General features: G+C 41.8%; 1 protein-coding gene across 6 annotated transcripts in view; it reads right to left on the bottom strand.

The window, feature by feature from the left end:
• FAR1 (fatty acyl-CoA reductase 1) overlaps positions 1–22,058 on the bottom strand; it is a 96,342-nt gene that overhangs the window by 50,638 nt on the left and 23,646 nt on the right. For all 6 annotated transcript variants that reach the window (XM_032788238.2, XM_032788237.2, XM_032788239.2 and 3 more), the window contains exons 2-3: positions 8,290–8,484; positions 546–721 (exon numbers count right to left, since the gene is read on the bottom strand). In XM_032788238.2, the coding sequence (XP_032644129.1) occupies positions 546–721; positions 8,290–8,478 (365 nt within the window). In that variant the 5' untranslated portion in view covers positions 8,479–8,484. The remainder of the gene's footprint in view (positions 1–545; positions 722–8,289; positions 8,485–22,058) is intronic.

Here is a 22,058-nt window from a genome sequence, read left to right as displayed (position 1 = left end):
CAGTACACCCTTACCTTCCAAAAAGGCTGACCATGAAATTACATATACCTGTGCACTCTTTCCATGACTTGGTTTACGAAATGGGTGGTGGTTCAGCTCAACGGCTGAGCCAGATGAATCTTGCTCTAGCCCATCCACAGCCATTATCCACCAGATAGACATATCAGGAGTCATCACAGCAGGAGCTCACAAGACACATGAAGGTGCCAAGACCAGTACAAGCACCAACATAACTTAACTTTCTGTACACCTCGTGCCTGTACCAAGCCTGGGGCCTGGCACAATCTTCATATTGGTCTTTCCTCAGCGATGGACCTTTATACTTATCCTTTAAATCCTAAGGGTTAAAACCTTCTTGGGGAGTTTCTTTATACAGAGGAAAAAAAATTAAATTGACTATATACAGTGAAATTCAGGAAAAACCAAGGGTTTTTGTTTGTTTATAAGAATTTGCAGATAAATGTTACTTTCAAGCTGGAGTCCCCTTGAGGAATACACTAATAATTAAATTACATTTTTTTTTCCATATCATGCTTTATACTCACCTCAATGTTTCATTGAATCTGACTGTAGCAGCACAATGGAATACAATATTAATGCAGTCTATGAGCTTTTCTTTGTCCTGCTCACTAAGGTCCAGTTCAGACTGCGTAAGTTCACTAGGAACTGCTATTATTTTCTCTTTAAATTCAGGCTGTTCATCTCTTAACCTGTCAAAGAGCTGTCAAAAGAAAATCAGGACTAAAAATAAAAATTCACACAAAGATTTCAGAAATGAGCTTTTTTTTTTTTTTATGTAGCAGGAAAAGGAGTAATTAACTAAAAATATTTTCTGCCTATAACATGGGGTTTTACTTCCCTCAAACATAATGGATACTAAAAATATGATTGTAAAATTTCATATCACATATCAGTATGAGTTGGGATGGACAAGTTATTCAACTGGCAAAGCAGCCAGTGAATTTTGCAGGTCATTCCAAGTTAATGATAAAGCTGAATATGCATGACGCTTTTTTTTTTTTTTAAGACTTTATTTATTGGAACTACTTTTCCTGTCCTTAAAGCTAAGCTCCTTAAGCTCCCACAAGTTCAAAAGCTCAGGGCTCCAACAGAGCTATAGAAAGCATCTAAAAATTAACTAAAGTAGCTATAGTCAACTTACAGTCTATCATCTCTGTCCCATTCAGGGCTAAAAAACAACACATTTTACCCCATCTTCCACTATATAATACTGCAGTCTAGAAGTGAGAGGACTCCAGATATCAGTCTTTAATCCCATGACATTTAGGTCTAGAAGATGTGTTGATGACCCAAGAATGAACACACTCATGGGCTTAAGCCAGGTATCATTCTGGGGAAAATTTCACAATTGAGAAAGAATGAATAAAAACCCCACTTCTCTTGCAAGTAGTTGCAAAAGAGACGAGAGGATTTAAAATTGATCAATGGGTTGGAATGTCAGAGTAAATCCCAGGGACAACAATTTAGTAGGCAGATGAAAAATGAGGCTGTTAGAGAGGTACAATAAATGTGTTAATCACATCTGTATTTTAATTGCATGGATTATCACCAAATATTTTGTGTATTACATACATATACAAAATCCTTGTCTTTTTTCCCTCCATTAGATACCTAGAAAATTTACAGGGGTAACAAACTAACAGCAATGGAAGTTCCACATGCTATCAGTACAACAGAACCTTAGCTTTCCTGTCTGACTGGAATATTGACATAAAGTTCAGTTTAGATTAACATCAGTTTGAACAGAACACCATATCAAATGTTTTAATCCAACACCACATTAACAAAAATGAAAGAAGCCTCCAGCCAGGCAGCAGCTACTACTACTGAAAGTGTTGTTTAAAGACTGACCTTTCAAGGTTGTGCTTTCCATGAAAGGGGGGGGGGGATAACTTTGCTAAGACACCTAATTTTGCCAAACAAGTAATGGTGAAGTCTATGCTTTTCAAATACTACTTTTTGAACGTAGGAAGTGCTACTGGAAATCAGAGTTAAAGATGTCAGATGCTGTGTAGCAAAGAATGTCTCTAGACTAGTGGCGAGAACCATGCAGCCCATTGGGGTAATCTGATTGCAGGCAGTGAGGTATTTTGCTGATGTTGACTGTCCACAGGCATGGCCCACCACTGATCCCAGTGGCTGCAGTTCACCGTCCCCAGCCAATGAGAGCTGTGGGAAGCAGCAAGCCACAGGGACCAACGCAGATGGTCAACGCCAGCAAAACGTCTCACAACCTGCAACCAGATTACCCTGATTGTCTTCCGGTTGCTCACCACTGCTCTAGACATAGCTTTGTGATGAGTTCCTCACATTTATACAGACACATCAGAAGTTTTTTGGTCAATCTGAGACTTCTTTGAGCTTAAAACACAACTGCTATTCTTGTCTATACCATTATATAGGTCAGTGCATGGTAATAGCGTAAAACTGAAAAGAATAAAAAAGGAAAGACTCCTTAGTTTCTATAAGCAAATGGTAATTGAAGCAGTAAATGAAATCCAATGAAATGGTTAAGCATCAGACTAGGATTTAAATGCTTCTGAAATCTTGATTCCTGTATCCCCAGAAGGAATTGAGAACAACAGCCATGCTTCTGGATTCAACAGAGGTTCTCTGTTCCTCAAAGTTACTTCAATTGGAGTAGGAGAGAAGCTGGCTGAATGCCAATAAAGTTACACTGAAGGTATGAAATGATAGTAAATCAGTTTTCTTTAATCAGTTAAAATGGGGAGGAACTGGCTGAGAATTTGAAAGTGGAAGGCAGCTTAGGTGAAAGTTTTCATGAAATGGTAGAGCTCATGATTCTAAGGAATGGTAGGAGAGAAAACAGCACAATAAAAACAATGGATTTCAAAAAGGCAGATGTTAGCAAACTCAGGGAGTTGGTAGGTAAGATCCCATGGGAAGTAAGTCTAAGGGGGAAAACAGTTCAAGAGAGTTGGCAGTTTTTCAAAGAGACTTTAAGGGCACAAAAACAAACCACCCCATTGAGTAGGAAAGGTAGAAAGTATGGCAAGAGACCACCCTGGCTTTCCCAGATCTTCAATTTTCTGAAACTCAAGAGTCCCACAAGAAGTGGAAAATAGATCAAATTACAAAGGATGAATGTTAACAAACAACACAAGTATGTAGGACAAGATTAGAAAGACTAAGGCACAAAATGAGATTAAACTAGCTAGAGACGTAAAGGCTAACAAAAAAATATTCTACAAATACATTAGAAGCAAGAAGATGACAAAGGACAAGGTAGGCCCATTACTCAATTGGGGTGGGGGGAAAGGGGTGAGAGACAGACAACAGAAAATGTGGAAATGGCAGAAGTACTAAATGATTTTTGTTTCAATTTTCACCAAAAGGTTAGTAGTGATTGGACATCTAACATAGTGAATGTCAGTGAAAATGAGGTAGGATCAAAGACTAAAATAGGGAAACAGATTAAAAATGACTTGGACAAGTTAGATGTCTTCATGTCACAAGGGCCTGATAAAATATATCCTAGAATATTCAAGGAGCTGACTGAGGAGATACCTGAGCCATTAGTGATTATCTGTGGAAGATGGAGAGAATCCAGAGGACTTCAAAAAAGGCAAATATAGTGCCAATCTAAAGACATAAGGTCTATAATTTCCCAGGTTGTCCAGTCAGCTTAACTTCAGTACCAGGAGCAAATAATTAAGCAATCAATTTGCAAATATTTAGAAGATAATGAGGTGATAAGCAATAGTCAGTATGCATGGTCAAGAACAAACTGTCTCAAACCTACCTAACAACTTTCTTTGACAGGGTAACAAGCCTTGTGGATAGAGGGGAAGCAGTACACGTGGCATATCTTGACTTTAGTAAGGCTTTTGATGTTGTCTTGCATGACCTTCTCATAAACTAGGGAACACAACCTAGATGGAACTACTTTAAGTTGGCTGCATAACTGTTTGGAAAACTGTTCCCAGAGAGTAGTTATCAGTGGCATATCCATTGGGGTCCTGCAGGGATCAGTTCTGAGTCTGGTTCTGTTCAAAGTCTTCATCAATGATGTAGATAATGGCAGAGAGTACACTTATAAAGTTTGCAGACGATACCAAGCTGGAAGGGGTTGCAAGTGCTTTGGAGGACAGAATTAAAATTCAAAATGATCTGGACAAATTGGAGAAATGGTCTAAGTAAACAGGATGAAATTCAATAAGGACAAATTCAAAATACTCCACGTAAGAAAGAAAAATCAGTTGCACACATACAAAATGGGAAATGACTGCCTACAAAGGAGTACTGCAGAAAAGGGATCTGGGGTTCATAGTGGATCACAATCTAAATATGAGTCAATAGTGTAACACTTGCAAATAAAGCAAACATTCTGGGATGTATTAGAAGGAGTGTTGTAAGCAAGACACGATAAACAATTCTTCCTCTATACTCGGCGCTGATTAGGCCTCAACTGAAGTATTTTATCCAGCTCTAGGCACCATATCCCGGGAAAGATGTGGACAAACTGGAGAAAGTCCAGAGAAGAGCAACAAAAATGATTAAAGGTCTAGAAAACACAACTTATGAGGGAAGATTGAAAAAACTGGGTTTGTTTAGTTTAGAGAAGAGAAGAGAAGAAGATTGACCGCAGATATGATAAGAGTTTTCAAGTACGTAAAAGGTTGTTACAAGGAGGAAAGGAAAAAATTCTCTCCATAACCTGAGGATAGGACAAGAAGCAAGGGCAGTTTAGGCTGGACATTACAAAACACTTCCTGTCAGGGTGGTTAAGCACTGGAATAAATTGCTAGGGAGCTTGTGGAATGTGCATCATTGGAGATTTTTTAAGAGCAGATTAGACTAACACCAGTCAAGAATGGTCTATAAATCTAGATAATACACCTCAACCTCAATATAACGCTGTCCTCGGGAGCCAAAAAAAATCTTACTGCATTATAGGTGAAACCGCATTATATTGAACTTGATTTGTTCCACCGGTGTGCGCAGCCCCGCCCCCCCCCCCGCTCTCCCACTCAAGCGCTGCTTTACTGCGTTATATCCAAATTAGTGTTATATTGGACGGCGTTATAATGGGGCAGAGGTGTAGTTAGTCCTGCTATGAGTGTAGGGGACTGGATTAGATGACCTCTTGAGGTTCCTTCCAGTCCCATGATTCTTCCCATAACCCCTCCAACTGTACTGGGGCAGGGAGAGGCTGGAAACCACTAGTCACAGAATCATAGAAACACAGAATATCAGGGTTGGAAGGGACCTCAGGAGGTCATCTAGTCCAACCACCTGCTCAAAGCAGGACCAATCCCCAACTAAATCCACAAAGCGTGTCCAGGAAGCCGCCTTAAAAAGGGTCCTTCAGTCATTCCTCCCAGCTGCCACTAATTTCTCTAGACAGGAAATTCTTTAACAAAAAATAGTTCATAAACAAGGGAGCCAATGCTGTTTACCTGCAAGTACCTTGTAGCCTTCCAGAATGCAGAAGTTGACAGACAAAACACAAACCTGTGGGATCCAGCAAACTCAAATACCTGTTAAGATAATGCCTGATACACGATAGCCCCACAGAGTCTTAACTCAGGCCCTTCCAATTGCTTCCCTAGGGAGTCCCTCAGGGAGATTACAGTGAGAACTGTGTGAATAACTGATTTGTCAGTTTGCTGGCAGTTCTAGAAGACTGAAAGTTGTTCAGTTTAATCTGAACTGAAGGTTCAGTGAATTGAAAAAAGTTAAAAAAAAATTTTATTTCAAGCTTGTTGTTATTGGTTGTGTCTTGATATAACCTTTATCCCAGCAGTTAGGGCACTCACCTGGGATGTGGGAAACCCAGGTTCAAATCCCCACTCTGGAGCAGGGACTTGAACACAGGACTCCTGATCCTACTTGAACATCCTAACCACCAGGTTATATGGTATTCTGGGGTGGATGTCTGTCTCTCCTGTTGAAGCTATTTCACTTTGTATAAATATATAGATATACATTCATTGAGGCTTTATGCAGTCACCTGGGAGGTAGGAGAGAAGGACACGCCCAAATTCTTGTCTCTGCTTCTATTAATATTTAGCTGTGCTGTGTTTCAACATTTCTCAAGTTTTGTTTTGACCACAACAATGCAAACTAGACACAAATTAATGAAATGTTTTATTTAACCCGGATTCTTTTTTTTTTGGACGGGAGGGGAGAGAAGAGATTCAGACAAAATAAATTTGCCCAACTAATTAGAGTACTACATATATTCCCAAGATATGGACATCAGCAGAGAGGATGAGGAGGAGCAACACTGGGGAAACTTAAGTTCTTAAAATCCATTGATCCTTGCTCTGAGGAGCTCCTCAGAGGAATTTACCTTAGCTCTCAAAATGTGACTCATTGTCCCGGGGAATGTATACCATTTACTATTAGCAGTCCCTAGAACAGTGGTGTAACAGAAGACAGGAAGGCTTCATGGGAGTGTTTGAACAAGAGTACAAATGTGGAGTTGCGCTGGACACAGAGGAGATGTCAGGTGATATTAGGATGAAGTCAGATATTACTATATTGCCAGTTATTGCTACCTCCAAGCCTCCTGAGGTGCAAGTGAGAACTCTGCCAGCCAACCAGGGTTGATTTGATTTAAATCACTAGTCAGGAAGACTATTTAATCATGGATTTCTACAGAAAAGTGCATTCTTGTTGGTTGTTATAACCTTAATACATGTTCTTCACAACTCGGAGATCGATGAGATAAAAGAGACTCAAACTGGGTCTGCTTACAGCCTGCTGCCATTATAGGTTTTCCCTTCTAGTGAGAGAATAGTATGGTAGAACTCAACTCAATGAAGGCTACACCCAGAAAGATGAAGACTTCTGAAATATGCTGCTCAAATGGTTTCACTTTTGTTTCTACTGCCTGTCCCTCCCTTTTCATATATATCTCCAGACGACTTCTCCTTGCCCAGATCTATTCCAGACCCAACAATCTATTCACTGAACTTTTTGAAACTTTGCACTTTTAAACAACATCTCCAGCATTATTTACTTTCATTAGCCCAAAGCACCAGGGTAGCAAAATATTAACAGTTACTCTGTCAAAGAGAATTCACTGAAATTCCAAAATTGAAAAAGGTTTCATAGTAGGCTCACATTGTAATGTAGATTACTAACCAACCAAAATTCACGGGAAATGGGGGGTGCTAGATCTCCACAACTCTATTATAAAAAAATCTACTGAGAATATTTTGAAATGTGGGTGTAGCTTATTTTGGTAAGTTTAAAGAAATAAGCTATGTTGATAAGCACCTCCTCTATACAGTATAACTTCACGCACACTAAGGGGTTGCACCCATTTGACTGTAGTTCTAAACTACAATAGTTAAGTGGTACAGAAACTGTAGACAAGGGTAATTTAATTTCACTGTAAACGACACATTTAATTTTTACATCTTCTGCAATATTTTCACACCGTCTTCCAGCTAATTCACCTTGGGGAAGCTCTAATAATAATAAATATTACCTAGCTCTTATAGTGCTTTCCATCAGTAGACCTCAAAGCACTTTAAAAAGAAGGGATTTTTCTCCCTATTTTACAGATAGGGAAACTGAGGCACACAGACCTGAAGTAATTTGTCCCAGGGCACACAGCAGGCTAGATGCTGAATTGGGACTAGAACACAGGTCTCCTGAGTCAGTGGTCAATGCTCTATCCATAAGGGAAAACACTACCTCTCTACAGGTGACTACACATTTCATTAGCAGACTGTAAAACATAAGTCATTTACATGACAACCATTTGACATTTCAGTACTGCTTTGTACTCTAACATACAAGATAGCTGCATTAAAAACAAGACCTTTTAACAAAGCTGAAAGTGGGTGAGACGCTCCACTTGAAATGTACATCCTCCTACCCTCACTGTAAAACCTATCACTAGGCTTTTCATTTGAATACAAAGCACAAAAAAGGTCATCTGCAGAACTTAAAAAACCAAGCATATAATATGATATATGACATTCAAAGAATGTGTACCTGTCCTCAAGTTTAAATGGCAGAAAACAAGCTTCATTATGCTCATCTGCTGTATGTGTCCCTCCGTCTCCAGGAGAGAGACGTCTATTTTCCTTTAATTTGTTAAAAGTCAACGCAATCCTGATATTTAGTTACCAATACCACAGCAGTCACTTATCTGGAAGTTTGTACAGCAAAAAACCTGTTCCAACATGTTGACGGTTGCTCGCTATTTCAGAAGTTTCTTTATAATGGGGAAAAGAGGTTTGTATCATTTCTTTAGTGAATTAACACACAGAGCTTCCAGAGACATACCTTACAGCTGATCATTTCTTCCATTCGTTCTTGAGGCATCTGTCCTGCTTTATGTCTCACCAATATATAAACTGCTTTCACTTTAGGGCAGGACCTCAGTAGCTTTTCCAGAAGCACCTTTCCCATGAAGCCAGTAGCTCCTGTGAGGAGGACATTCTTTCCGTCATAGTATTCAGGGATGGATACCATTATGACCTTAAAGTTTAATAAGAATACATTAGAAAAATGTCACTTTATGCAGGCCTACAGATCTGCACCTCCTTCATTATAATGCAAAGATATGAACATTCAGTCCTGTGATTGAAAGTAGCAGCTCGCTGACCACATTCTTTATCTATCGCTATCCCCTTCCTTCTTACACAAGTAGGTCTTAAGTTTAAGCAAATGCCATAGGTTTTAGAAGCAATTCACAGAATACCTTTTAAATCTTTTACACGATCTGGATCCATGCTACTGGCACAATTCAAGACTTCTCCCTCTGCCCCATCCCAATTTCTCCCTTAGTGTTTGGTTATTCAGAACTGGCTCTAAGTATTTAGCCAACAGTATTTTCTTTTTCATTAAGTGAAATAAGCCACCTGCTTTGCACAGCTAGATAGATGGAGTTTTAAAGAGACTGTACAATATAAACAAAAATTGTATATACCCACTTTAACTAACCACTTATAGGACCAATAAAAACTGGGTGGCTGCTACAGAAAGTTTAAGGTAAGTTTGTTGTCTGTAGTGTGCGTGTTTGTGGTATTCTTCCTGCTGGACTGGTCACATGGTCTGTTTGTTTGGGGAACTGTGTGCTGAACCTAGCAGCCTGAACCTAGCAGCCTGCTAGGCAAGGCTGAGAGCTTCTTAATGAGGCTTTGATCCCCAAGTCCTTTAGCATCCATCAACCCTTAACCAGGGGGTGGGGCTACTCAGGAAGACCAGGGCTTTAAAAAGCCGGCTCCTAAGCGGCCAGAGGAGCTAGTGAATAGAAGTGGCTAACAGGGGAGTTTTGCAAGGGAGTTCTCAAGCTGAAGGAGGAGCACTAACATGACCCTTTGAGTAAGTTTGTTGGGGGGAGGGGGCAGCTAGATATACTTAACATTCTTTAAACTTAAAGCCAAAACCACCCCCTGACAAAAACTAAAACATCAAAGGAATGAGCTACAGAAGTAAAAAGAGAATGCAGGTAGAAGTCCAGCAACGCAGTGGGGGCTATTCAGTTTATTGCACTGAATAAACTATGTATGATATGGGCAGGTAGTATATATGTGCATTTGGTGTATGGAGCTCCTAACCCTCAGAGACTGTGTACAGGCTTTGGAGACCAGCGTGGTTGAACTGGAGGAGCTAAAACAGACAGAGAGGTACGTATATGAGACTTTCCAGGACACTGTAGAATGGTCCCACCTCCAGTCTGACAGCCATTGTGCTGTTAAGGAGGATGAAAGTGTCAGGGAAGCAGAACATCCAACTGGAGCAGTAAAACGATTCCATAGTTCAAACCTTCCTTCCAGATGATGTCGCGGTATCCTCTTGCACTAAGGATAACTTTCCAGGGAAGGGAACTCCAGTTATTATGAAGATACAAGTAATAGTTATGGGGGATTTCATCATTAGAAACATAGATAGCGGGGTTTGTGATGATTGGGAGAACTATACGGTTCCTTGCCTGTCTGGTGTGAAGGTTGCAGATCTTGAGACATCAAGATAGATTTATGTGTAGTGCTGGTAAGGAACTGGTAGTCATAGCACACATAGGTACCAGTGACATACAGAAGGATAGAAGAGAGATCCTGCAGGCCAAATTTAGGCTGCTAGGTAAGAGATTGAAGTCCAAGATCTCCATAGTAGCATTTTCTGAAATGTTTCCAGTTCCAAACGCAGGGCCAGTTAGACAGACAACTGCAGGGTCTAAAGGTGTAGATGAGACAATAGCATAGGGAGGAGCTTAGATGTATTAGGAACTGGGGAAACTTCTGGGAAAGGGGGAACCTATACAGGAGGGATGGGCGCTACCTAAACTTAAATGGAACCAGACTGCTGGCACTTAAAATTAAAAAGGTCATAGAGCAGTTTTCAAACTAAGGGCTGGGGGAAAGCCAACAGGTGCAGAGGAGCATGTTGCTCAGACAGAGACATCCCTTAGGGGAGGATCTATTAATGGAGATTCTCTGTGTCCCAGTAAGGAGGAGAGGATGGAAGAAGATAAAATACAGGTAGGATCTGATGAGACAGTTAAACGGAGGAGAAAAAAAAAAGTCCCATTCAATTACATCATGTAACGGCAGATAGCTAAAAAGCGACTAGTTTTTAAAGTGCTTATATACAAATACTAGAAGATAATAATAAGATGGATGAACTAGAGTGCCTTGTATTAAATGAGGATATTGATATAATTGGCATCACAGAAACTTGATGGAATGAGAATAATCAATGGGACAAGGTAATACCAGAGTACAAAATATATCGGAAGGACAGAACCAGTTGTGCTGGTGGGAGAGTGGCACTATGTGTAGAAAAAAAGTATAAATACAAATTAAGTAAAAATCTTAAATGAACCAAAATGGTACCATAGAATCTCTATGTATAGTAATTCCATGCTCTAATAATAAGATTATAGTAGATAAGATACATTACCGATCACCTGACCAGGATGGTGATAGTGACTGTTCAACTATCCCCATATTGACTGCGTACATGTCACCTCAGGACAGGATGCAAAGATGAAGTTTGACACCTTAAATGACTGCTTCTTGGAGCAGCTAGCCCTAGAACCCACAAGAGGAAAGGCAATTCTTGATTTAATCTTAAGTGGAGAGCACTGGTCCAAGAGGTGACTATAGCTAGAACATTGGGTAATAGTGACCATAACATAATTAACTTCAACATCCCTGTGGCAGGGAAAACGCTACAGTCCTAGGCTTCTGGAGTATTTAATTTCAGAAAGAGGGACTACACAAAAATGAGGAAGTTAGTTAAACCAAAATTAAAAGGTACAGTGTCAAAAGTGAAATCCCTGCAAGCTGCATGGCAACTTTTTAAAGACAGCATAATTGGGGCTCAACTTAAATGTATACTTCAAATTAAAAAACATAATCAGAACCAAAAAAGTGACACCATGGCTAAACAACAAAGTAAAAGCAGCAGTGAGACACAAAAAGACGTCCTTTAAAAAGTTGAAGTTAAAATCGTAACGAGAAAAATAGAAAGGAGCAGAAACTCTGGCAAATGAAGTGTAAAAAGAGAATTAGGAAGGCCCAAAAGAATTTAGGGAATAACTAGCCAAAGATGCAGAAAGTAGTAGTAAAAAAAAAATTGCTAAGTACATCCAAAGCAAGAAGCCTGCCAAACAACCAGTGGGGCCACTGGACGATCAAGATGCTAAGGAGCACTCAAGTACGATAAGGCAGTTGCGGAGAAACTAGATGAATTCTTTGAGTTTGTCTTCACATCTCAGGGGGATTCCCAAACCTGAGCCATTCTTTTCACATGACAAATGTGAGGAACTGTATCAGATTGAGGTGTAATTACAGGAAGTTTTGGAACAAACTGATAATTAAACAGTAATAAGTCACCAGGATCAGATGGTATTCACCCAAGAGTTCTGAAGGAACTCAAATGTGAAATTGCAGAACTACTAACTGTTGTTTGTAACCTATCATTTACATCAGTTTCTTTACCAAATGACTGGAAGATAGCTAATGTGATGCCAATTCTTAAAAAGGGATCCAGAGCTCATCCCAGCAATTACAGGCTGGTAAGCCTGACTTTAGTACCAGGCAAACTAGTTGAAACTATTAGTAAAGAACAAAATTGTCAGGCGCAGAGATTAACATAATTTGTTGGGAAATCGTGCCTCACCAATCTACTAGAATTCTTTGAGAGTCAACAAGCATGTGGACAAGGGGGATCCAGTGAGTATAGTGTACTTAGACTTTCAGCAAGTCTTTGACAAGGTCCCTCATCAAAGGCTCTCATCAAGCAAAGTAAGTGGCCATGGGATAAGAGGAAAGGTCCTCTCATGGTTTGGTAACTGGTTAAAAGATCAGAGGGGCAGCCGTGTTTGTCACTTTTTACAGATCCAGACTAAGAGTCCTGTGGTACCTTATAGACTAACAGAAGTATTGGAGCACAAGCTTTCATGGATGAAAACCCACTTTGTCAGACGCACCATGCAAGGCACTGCATTTAGCCATGTGGAGTGGAAATCCATCAACCCATGCGTCTGACAGAGTGGGTATTCACCCACAAAAGCTTATGCTCCAATACTTCTGTTAGTCTATAAAGTGCCACAGGACTCTTTGTCGCTGGTTAAAAGATAGGGAACAAAGGGTAGAAATAGATGATCAGTTTTCAGAATGCACAGAGATAAATAGTGATGTCCCCCAAAGGTTTTTACTGGGACTAGGCCTATTCAACATATTCAGAAATGATCTGGAAAAAGGGGTAAACAGTGAGGTGGCAAAATTTGCAGGCGAAACAAAACTACAAGATAATTAAGTCCAAAGCTGACTACAAAAGGATCTTGCAAAACTGGATGACTGGGCAACGAAACAGCAGATTAAAGTCAATGTTGATAAATGCAAAGTAATGCACACTGGAAAGCATAATCCCAACTATAAACATTAAATGATGAAATCTAAATTAGCTATTACCACTCAAGAAAGATCTTGGGAATCATTGTGGACAGTTCTTTGAAAACATCCACTCAATGTGCAGCGGCGGTCAAAAAAGCAAACAATGTTGGGAATCATTAAGAAAGAGATAGAAGCAATATATTTTCTGTCTTATTATCTATATAAATCAGATCCCACATCTAGAAACGCATGCAGCTGGGTGTCCCATCCCCAAAAAGATATATTGAATGGGAAAGGTCAGAAAGGCATAAAAATGATTGGGATGAATGGCTTCCATATCAGGAGAGGTTAATCAACTGGGACTTTCATGCTTCAAACAGGACTAAGGGGTATGGAGTAGGAAAAGAATTGACAAGGATTGTAGGGATTAATGCGTGTCAGTCTGTTAGCAAGAGTCAGCTAGCATTAAGAGTTAGGCCAGCTGTAACTCTAATGTAATGACGCGAGACTTGTAGAAGCAAGGATGTGCGAGGCGAGTGGAAAAGAACTGTGTGAAAAGTTGTTCACGACTTGCATTAATACCAAATATGTAGACTGGCGTCTTCTAGAAGTAGAAAAAAAGATAGCAGGATAGCCTTATAACAAAATGCACTGTTGCTTATTATTGCTATTATTGCTTGTATTGTCGTAACAAAGTATAAATCTGCTGTAATTGTTACCTGTGAACTGTCCGGAGGGGGACATGTGTCCTAGGCACTCCCTCCTTTATTGCAATTGCTGAGAAGTAATAAATATTGATTTTGCTGCACCCAACAAAAGCGAGAATTGAGTTTCTCCGACAGGAGTATCTTGATAGAGGTCTATAAAATCATGACGGTGTTATTACACCTTCTCATAACACAAGAACTAGGGGTCACCCAATGAAATTAATAGGCAGCAGGTTTAAAAACAAACAAAAAGAAGTACTTCTTCACACAACACACAGTCAACCTGTGGAACTCTTTGCCAGAGAATGTTGTGAAGGCCAAGACTATAACAGGGTTCAAAAAAGAACTAGATAAATTCAGGGAGGATAGGTCCATCAATAGTTATTAGCCAGGATGGGAGGGATGGTGTCCCTAGACTCTGTTTGCCAGAAGCTGCGAATAGGCGACAGGGGATGGATCACTTGATGACTACCTGTTCTGTTCATTCCCTCTGAGGCACCTGGAATTGACCACTGTCGGAAGACAGGATACTGGGCTAGATGGGCCTTTGGTCTGACCCAGTATGGCTGTTCTTGTGATCGTGTATTAATGATCTGAACACATGTGAATACGTGAAAAATGTTCAGTGAAAACAGGACCCAAGTACGCCAATTGCTGGCTCTAAAAGATTCATTCTAAGAATTTCTGCTACAAATTAAAGGCTCATCAGCTGGAAGAAAACAAACAGAGAAGGAAAGAGACTTGCGTACACTGCTCAATCTCTGGCTGAATTCAGACCACTGACGTGATGCGGCTGCAAACAAAGGCAAATGTGATCCTGGGATGCATCAGATGAGGTATTTCCAGTAGAGATAGACAAATATTAATGCCATTGTACAAGGAATTGGGTAAGTCCTTGAATATTGTGTACAATTCTGGCCCGCCCATCTTCAGGAAAGGTTAACTCAAACTAGAATAGCTGAAGAGACGCGCTACTAGGATCATTATGGAAATGGATAGCTTATCTTATGAGGAGAGGGGAAGAGCTCAGCTTGTTTAGCTTAGCAAAAAAAGGCAGCTGAAAGGGGATATGATTACTTTCCATCAATACATGGGGGCGAAGTGTAAACAGCAAGAAGGGTGAAGAGCTATTAAAGCTAAAGGACCATACAGGCACAAGAAGAAATGGATATAGACAGGCCATGAACAAATTCAGGCTGGAAATTAGAAGAAGGTTCTAACCATCAAACAAGAGTGAGGTTCTGGAACAAGTCCCCCCCCACCCCAGTTGTTTGCCTACACAACTCCTCACTTTTTAAGAGCTGGACAAACTGATGAATTGAACTGTATGATGGGGTTGCTTGCGATCGTAAGGACGGGCTCAACAGCCCTAAAGGTCCCTCCTGGTTTATAACTTATTTTCCTAAAGCTCATGCTTCAGGGCTTCAGACAGTTACCCGCAGTAGTCAGGAAAGGTTCCCCCTCAATGCTCGCAAGAATAAGTTTTAGTGGGGGCGGGGTCGCCCTGGTCTTTCCTCTGAAGCATCAGACACCAGGAAATCAGACAGTGGATAGGGTAGCCTCAGACACTGGTGCACTTCGGTCTCTTCTATTCTGTGTCTTGGTATATAATAGTATAGTGTCCAGTGGACAGTAATACTGTGGTCTAATTTCAGTTGTTGGCATTAGTGTGTGCGTGCTGGTGGCGTGTGATAAAGGTGGTCACACTAGATGATTTCGTGGTCCCTTCTGACCTTCAATGACTATGACAGTATACCTCCCTGTTGCAGCAAAGTCCCTTATACCAAAAAGCACAAAGAGGGCAGGGAATGTTAGGCTAGGTCTACACTGAGCACCTTACAATGGCGCAGCTGTGCCGCTAAAGCTGTGACCTTATATGGTGCACAGTGTAGCGTCTGTCGCCGGAGAGAGCTCTCCTGGTGACAAAATGTAGCCACCCTGAACAAGGGGCAGTAGCTTCGTCAGTGGGAGAGTGGTTCCACCAACAAAGCAGACTCCAAATCAGTGCTTTTTGTTGTCAAAACTTTTGTTGTCAAAACTTTTGTCGTTCGGGGTGTGTTTTTTTAACAACTCTGAGTGACAAAAGTTTTAACAACGAAAGTGCAATGTAGACACGGCCTTAAATAAGTACCTGTAAAAACAAGAATTAGTACTTACACCTCAAAGATAATGTAATAATTCCTTACAATAATATCACTTGTGTATTGTAACATGCATACAAGCCAAAGATTTGGAAAATTCACAAAATTGCACTAAAGAATTCCCCAAGAAAAGAACAAAACCTGGGGCCTTTTGTGAAAGGTCAAATGTTACTCCAAACTGCATAGTACTCACAGGATAGCATGGAAGTGCTTTGCTTCGGTTTTCAGAGATACACGAACCTTTTCAACAATCAACTAAAATTCTTGTTCCTACCTACATACCCACTATCACAATATTTCTCAGTCTTTTGTTTACAACAGATGTAGTCCAATCTTGAACCTGTTGGGAGTCAATAGGTGTCCCACTCATTTGGCAAACATTGGTTGAATCCTTTAATATATTTCAGGAAGACAACAGAATTACAGCTTCACATAACTGAAACACCTCCCCACCCCAACCCCTCACACACAAAAATTGAGGACTTGAAAATAGAGAGGTGGGTGAATTTTGGCCATAAAACTGTTTTTGCCAAAAAGCAGACTGACTAACCGAAACATTGTGAATGTGTGTCTAATTTTGCCAAGTTGTTTCATCTGGAAAAGCTAAGTGTAATAAATAAATAAATAAAGTTTGGTTTTGACAAACTACTGAAAATTTTCTAATTTTTTTTTTACCCAACATCTACTTCAGGTTTACTAAAAAACAGAAAATTGTTTTAAAAAGCTCAAATTTAAACAGTTCATTTGACCCAAAACTAAATTTTGATTTTTCAGAAGGGCCAGTAAAATAAAATAAAAAACTAAATTAAATTAAAAAAAAAAAGTCAGTTATTCACACAGTTCTATTTGCAAGTGCTAGTTAATAGTATTAGTTTTGGTACGGCTTTTTATTATCTGCAATAATTTAAAGCCAATCCTAGTTCCCTGAGGAAAAAATTATTCTTCAAGTTCTTAACAACAAACAGAAAAAGCAAGCTGTATCAATATGTTGACAGTATCAGCTGTTTTATCGACAACATTCACCTTTTGTTACAGCCAGGTACTGATTAGCTAGAGATACTTAATAATGTAGTACTTTCCCCATAAGTTTTTTTTGTTTTTGTTTTCTAAATAAAGTGAAGATTCTTACAATCAAATATAGTTGCTTGGATTCAAACAGAGCACAACAGAATTTATTCAGTCTAGTCTAATTCTCTGTGCTCCTGTTATTAAACTAGTTATCAAACCAACAATTAGAAAATGTCTAATTACTTACCTGTTAGTTTTTCAGCCATTTCTTTACAAGCAAAGTTGGAAAATATTGCAATTTTTGCAGGAAAATGCATGTAACTTTTAAAAGTATATTAAAACTAACAAAAACCAAGATTTTTTTCTGCTTTGGGTTTACAGAAACTAAACCAAGACATGGAAGTGAAAGTGAACAAAAGGAACAGTCAATGAGAGAAGGAATTAAAATTACAATTAAAACATATTTGGATGCATACACATCTGAACTTGGAAAACTAACATAAAAATCAAAACTCACAAGGTTGGGCCCATATTTAGATTATGGTACTTAGTATTTAAGTAGTACATTATTTTTTCAACATCCTGTACGGACATCTATCCTCACCACTATACTTGGACGAAATTAAGCAGTATCCCCCTTTTACAGACGAAACCAAAGATTCTTCCCCAATGCTACCATAGTAGTCAGGACAGAACCAGATTTAGGGTTTACAAGTTCACTCCTTCCAGATGAAAGTTAGAGGAACCTTGTTGCAAATGAAGTTTAACTGAGTCAGAAATGGACACAGGGATAGTAGGATGAGGCAAAAGAATAAGTCACCCACGTTATGTGCATTTTAACGTCTGATCATAATACGTTCCAAAGCACAAATCTCACCATGATGTGACAAATATGCTGCACCTAGTAGATGTATGTACTATTCTTTATCCAAGGACTATGTGCTATGGGGGACTTGCTGTATACTATATGAGGTACAATACCAAAAGGCTAGCAAACCCAAGAGACCTAGAGTATTCTTTGGTTTCCTGCTATAAGCTGTTTAGCAGCATATGTTTAGAAGTCACACAGACTACAGATTTTACAAGAAAGCACTTTAGCATAAGCGTCACATAATACTCACACACCTTGTTTTGAGTTTTAGCATGCTCAAGGTGTGGCTGAAATAAAGACCTCAAAAGACTATTTGACTTTCTTAACTCGCATTTATCCAAGATCACAAAGGAGGAAGTCATAGGGAGAAAGATGGCAACTGAAACGTCATGTCAGAATCTCAAGAGGCAATCCTCGACATTCATTCCACTGACCCTGACACTTTAGGTCAAATTTTAAAGCATGTCCTTACAATTAGTTATAGCTGCAGAGAGTAAGTTCTAGTGACTAAAGAACTGGGCTAGGAACAAGAAATACATCTTGAGTTTAATTTCAGATTTCTCACTAACTCTGACTGCAATCTTGGGAAAGTCAACCTTTGTGTTTCTGCTCTTTCAAAATTATCTGGTGAAGTTTAATATACCAGACAGTCCACTGCTCCTGGAACATAATTACTCCTACTAGTTAAGGAGTATATCTTTAAAATAAATTCTATAACATGTGGCTTTATATTTTGTTACGATGAAACAATCCATGAATATAGAAATATCTACCTTAACAGGAAGGTTACTTATTAGTAACTGGATTTTGTATACACAATTACCTATGAAGATCTGTACTACAGAATATGTGTATCAAGCCATTACAACCAGAAAGTCACTGGTGGGGGGAAGAGGGGTGTTAGTGCAGATCTACACAAACAGTATATTCAAAGAATGATATTCTCATAGCTGACTCACACTTCTTACCCAACTAATGATTACCTTACTAGAACAGCTAATGAAAAGAGGAAGGTTTTAGAGTAATTGGAAGAAGAGGAACTGAGAATGCCACAAGGTAGACTTTTCTCACTAATCCGAAGCATTGATCTGCAGTTCCATGACTCATCTGAACCACTGAAAGCAGTAAACTGTTAAGACATGCATGAGACATGACACTGCCTACTCCAACAGTGAGGAACTGCAGCATAATTTTCCACACAGGAGAAGATCTAGCGCAGGGGTCGGCAACCCTTCAGAAGTGGTGTGCCAAGTCTTCATTTATTCACTCTAATTTAAGGTTTTGCGTGCCAGTGATACATTTTAATGTTTTTTAGAAGGTCTCTCTCTACAAGTCTATATATTATATAACAAGGTTTTCAAAATGTTTAAGAAGCTTCATTTAAAATTAATTTAAAATGTTGATCTTACACTGCCAGTCCGCTCAGCCTGCTGCTGGTCTGGGGTTCTGTTCACCTAGGCTGGCAGCGGGCTGAGTGGGGCCTGTGGCTGGGACCCCAGCTGGGAAGGGTCCAGCAGCCAGAACTCCAGACCGGCAGCAGGCTGTGCAGGGCTAGCAGCCGGGACCCCAGTCTGGCAGGGGGCTCAGGGGTTCCATCCGCCGGCTCCTGCCAGCCCCACTCGCCCCGCTGCCAGTTTGGGGTCCTGACCCTGCACACATACAGTGGTACCTACCTTCTTCCTGTTTCTGGCTCATTCTCTTCCTCTCTCTGCACTGAGCTGAGGGTGGGAGTGCACTGAGCACAGGTGAAGGGTCTGCCCAGGAGCTAGAATGAGGGAGGGGGCTCAGGGTTGGGGCAGGAGGTTTGGGTGTGTGGGCACTTACCTGGGCAGCTCTCATTTGGTGTGAGGGGTGCAGGTGGTAATGTGGGGGAGGGGTGCAGGAGCTCCCATTTGGTGCTTGGGGTGGGGATGTGCGGAGTGCATGGGATGTGCGGAGTGCATGGGATGTGGGAGGTGCAAGAGTCAGGACTGGGGTCGTGCGGGGGGTGAAGGAGTCAGAGGGCTGGGTGCATATGAAGAAAGTACAGGGCTCAGGGCAGGGGCCTGGGGTGTGGTGGGGAGGGGGCCGGGCTCAGGGCAGGGGGCTGGGTGACTGCCCCCTCAGAACCTCCAACCCCCATGCTCCTTGTTCCCTGACTGCCCCCACTGCCCCCCAGGACCCTATCCCCTATCTAAGCCTCCCTGCTCCTTGTCCTCTGACTGCCCCTAACCTTATCCACGCCCCCGCCCCCAGACAGACCCCCCGGACTCCCATGCCTATCCAACCACTCCCTGCCCTGAGAGGACCCCCAGAACTCCAGACCTATACAACTCCCCCCGCTCCCTGCCTGCCCCAACCCCTCTCCATACCCCTGCCTCCTGATAGCCCCCACCAGAACTCCCGACTCATCCAACCCCCCCAGCTCCTTGTCCCCTGATCACCCCCTCCAGAGACCCCCCCCACCCTAATTGCCCTCCCCAGGAGCCTCCTTGCTCTTTGTCCCCTGACCCCTATCCACCCCTCACCCCCTAACAGACCTCGGGGCTCCCGTGCCCCATCCACCCTCCTGCTCCCTGACTGCCCCCTGCAGAGACCCGCACCCCAGCCACCCCCCTTGGGATCTCACCCCCATCCAACGCATCCTGCTCCCTGTCCCCTGACTGCCCCCACCCCTTATCCAACCCTCCCAGCCCCGGCCCCCTTACCATGAGGTTCCAAGCAGAGCCAGATACGCTACCCCGCGGGAGCGCGCAGCCCCGCTCCTCAGAATGCTGCGCACACGGCAGCAGGCCTCCGGATGAGCGGGGAGCGTCTTTCCCTCCCTGCTGAGGGAAACACTGCCCTGCAGGAGCGCGCCCCTGACCCCCTGAGCGCTGTTCGCACGGCAGCAGAGCTCCAAGGGAAGGGGGAGAAGCCGGGGGAGGGGCCGGCGGCTTGCTGCACCCGGCCAGACGCTTCAGCCCTGGAGAGTGCACCCTGCGGCTTGCCACGCTGGCAGGATTTTTAATGGCACACTGGAGTCCCGGCAAGCTACAGCATGCCATTAAAAATCAGTTCACGTGCCATCTTTGGCACGCGTGCCACAGGTTGCCGACCCCTAATCTAGCACTATAGTGATAATTATGCCTGCTTATCATCTTCAAGATTCTTTACAAACAATCCTCACAATACCCGTGAGGTAGGTGACTAAATAATATTCTTAAATCAATATCAGGCTGCGTACCAACACCACCAGTATCCTTGATACTGAAGTCACTGTCAAACAATATTCTACAGTGCTTTTCTGCCTATGCTTCCTCAGAGCCTCTTCTTGTATTGAATTATGAGCCAAGTCATTTCTAGCAAGCAGTCCAGCTACCTGAGTAGGCTAGATTTCACTTCTAGAAGTTTCAGGAAGCAAGCCATACGGCTTGGTAATTATTTGCTAAAGATTCTTATCCAAGAGCAGAGAATGAGAATATGAATTCTTGCACTGTACACATTAAAAGGACTATATGAAGCACCTAAAGCCACACCCATACACCTGTGACAGTCCCTGAACAGAACAGCACTTAAATCTCCAATTGGACAAGTATTTTGACCAAGTTATCATCTGACAGAATTCATACTGGAAAGAACTTGGAGCAAGTAAGCTTTTGAAATAAGTTCACTTGAAAAGGCAGAGGGCAATATTGTCTAATAGTAACTTGAGGCTACACCCTCATCCTTAATTACTATGAACTTAAAGAAAAATGACTAGCCCATTGACTTTATTAGTCATTTCCCCTTTCAGCTTTGCATGAAAGCACAAGATTCTTGTCAAGTGACTCATTATGTCCAACATTCCTGCTTTCACTCCTACCTTCCCCATCTTCTCCTACGGGGTAAGTCTACACTGCAATAAAAGACCCATGGCAGGCCCAGGTCAGCTGACTTGGACTCATGGGGCTCAGGCTGCAGGGCTACGAAACTGCAGTATAGATGTTTGGATTCAGCTATGGCCTGAGCTCTGGGGCTGCAAGGAGGGAGGGCCCCAATTACATAACTATTTTATAGACCTGCACCATGAGCCCAAGTCAGCCATAGTGCATCCAGTCCCAGAACTGGAACTAGAAAAGCAACCAGCACCAGAACCGTTGCCAGCACTGACACTAGAGCTTGCAAATCCCTCTACCACTCCAACGCCAGAGGGCACCAGCGGGCCTGAACTGGCAGGAGCAGCAGACAACCCTACCCAAGAGTCTCAGCCAGAGCCTGAAATACCACCTGGTACACCAGCAGAAAGCGGTTCACCATCAACTAAAACAACTCCATCGCCTACATCGCTTCCAAAGGGACCAAGCCCAAGTCCACAGTCTAAGGAGGAACTGGTGTCTCCAGCCTCAAGGGAACAGTTCCAGACTGAGCAGGAAGCAGATGACAGCCTTCAGAAAGCTTGGGTGGCGGCACGGAGCACCCCATCATCTCTCAGCTCTTCTAACCGATCCAGGTTTGTTAAAGAACAAGGACTTTTATACAAGGA

The sequence above is a fragment of the Chelonoidis abingdonii genome, chromosome 4 (genome assembly GCF_003597395.2).
Source record: "Chelonoidis abingdonii isolate Lonesome George chromosome 4, CheloAbing_2.0, whole genome shotgun sequence".
In the NCBI taxonomy this organism is placed as follows: domain Eukaryota; kingdom Metazoa; phylum Chordata; order Testudines; family Testudinidae; genus Chelonoidis; species Chelonoidis abingdonii.
The sequence above is the reverse complement of the archived record's forward strand: the minus strand, read 5'-3'. Positions and strand labels throughout refer to the sequence as shown.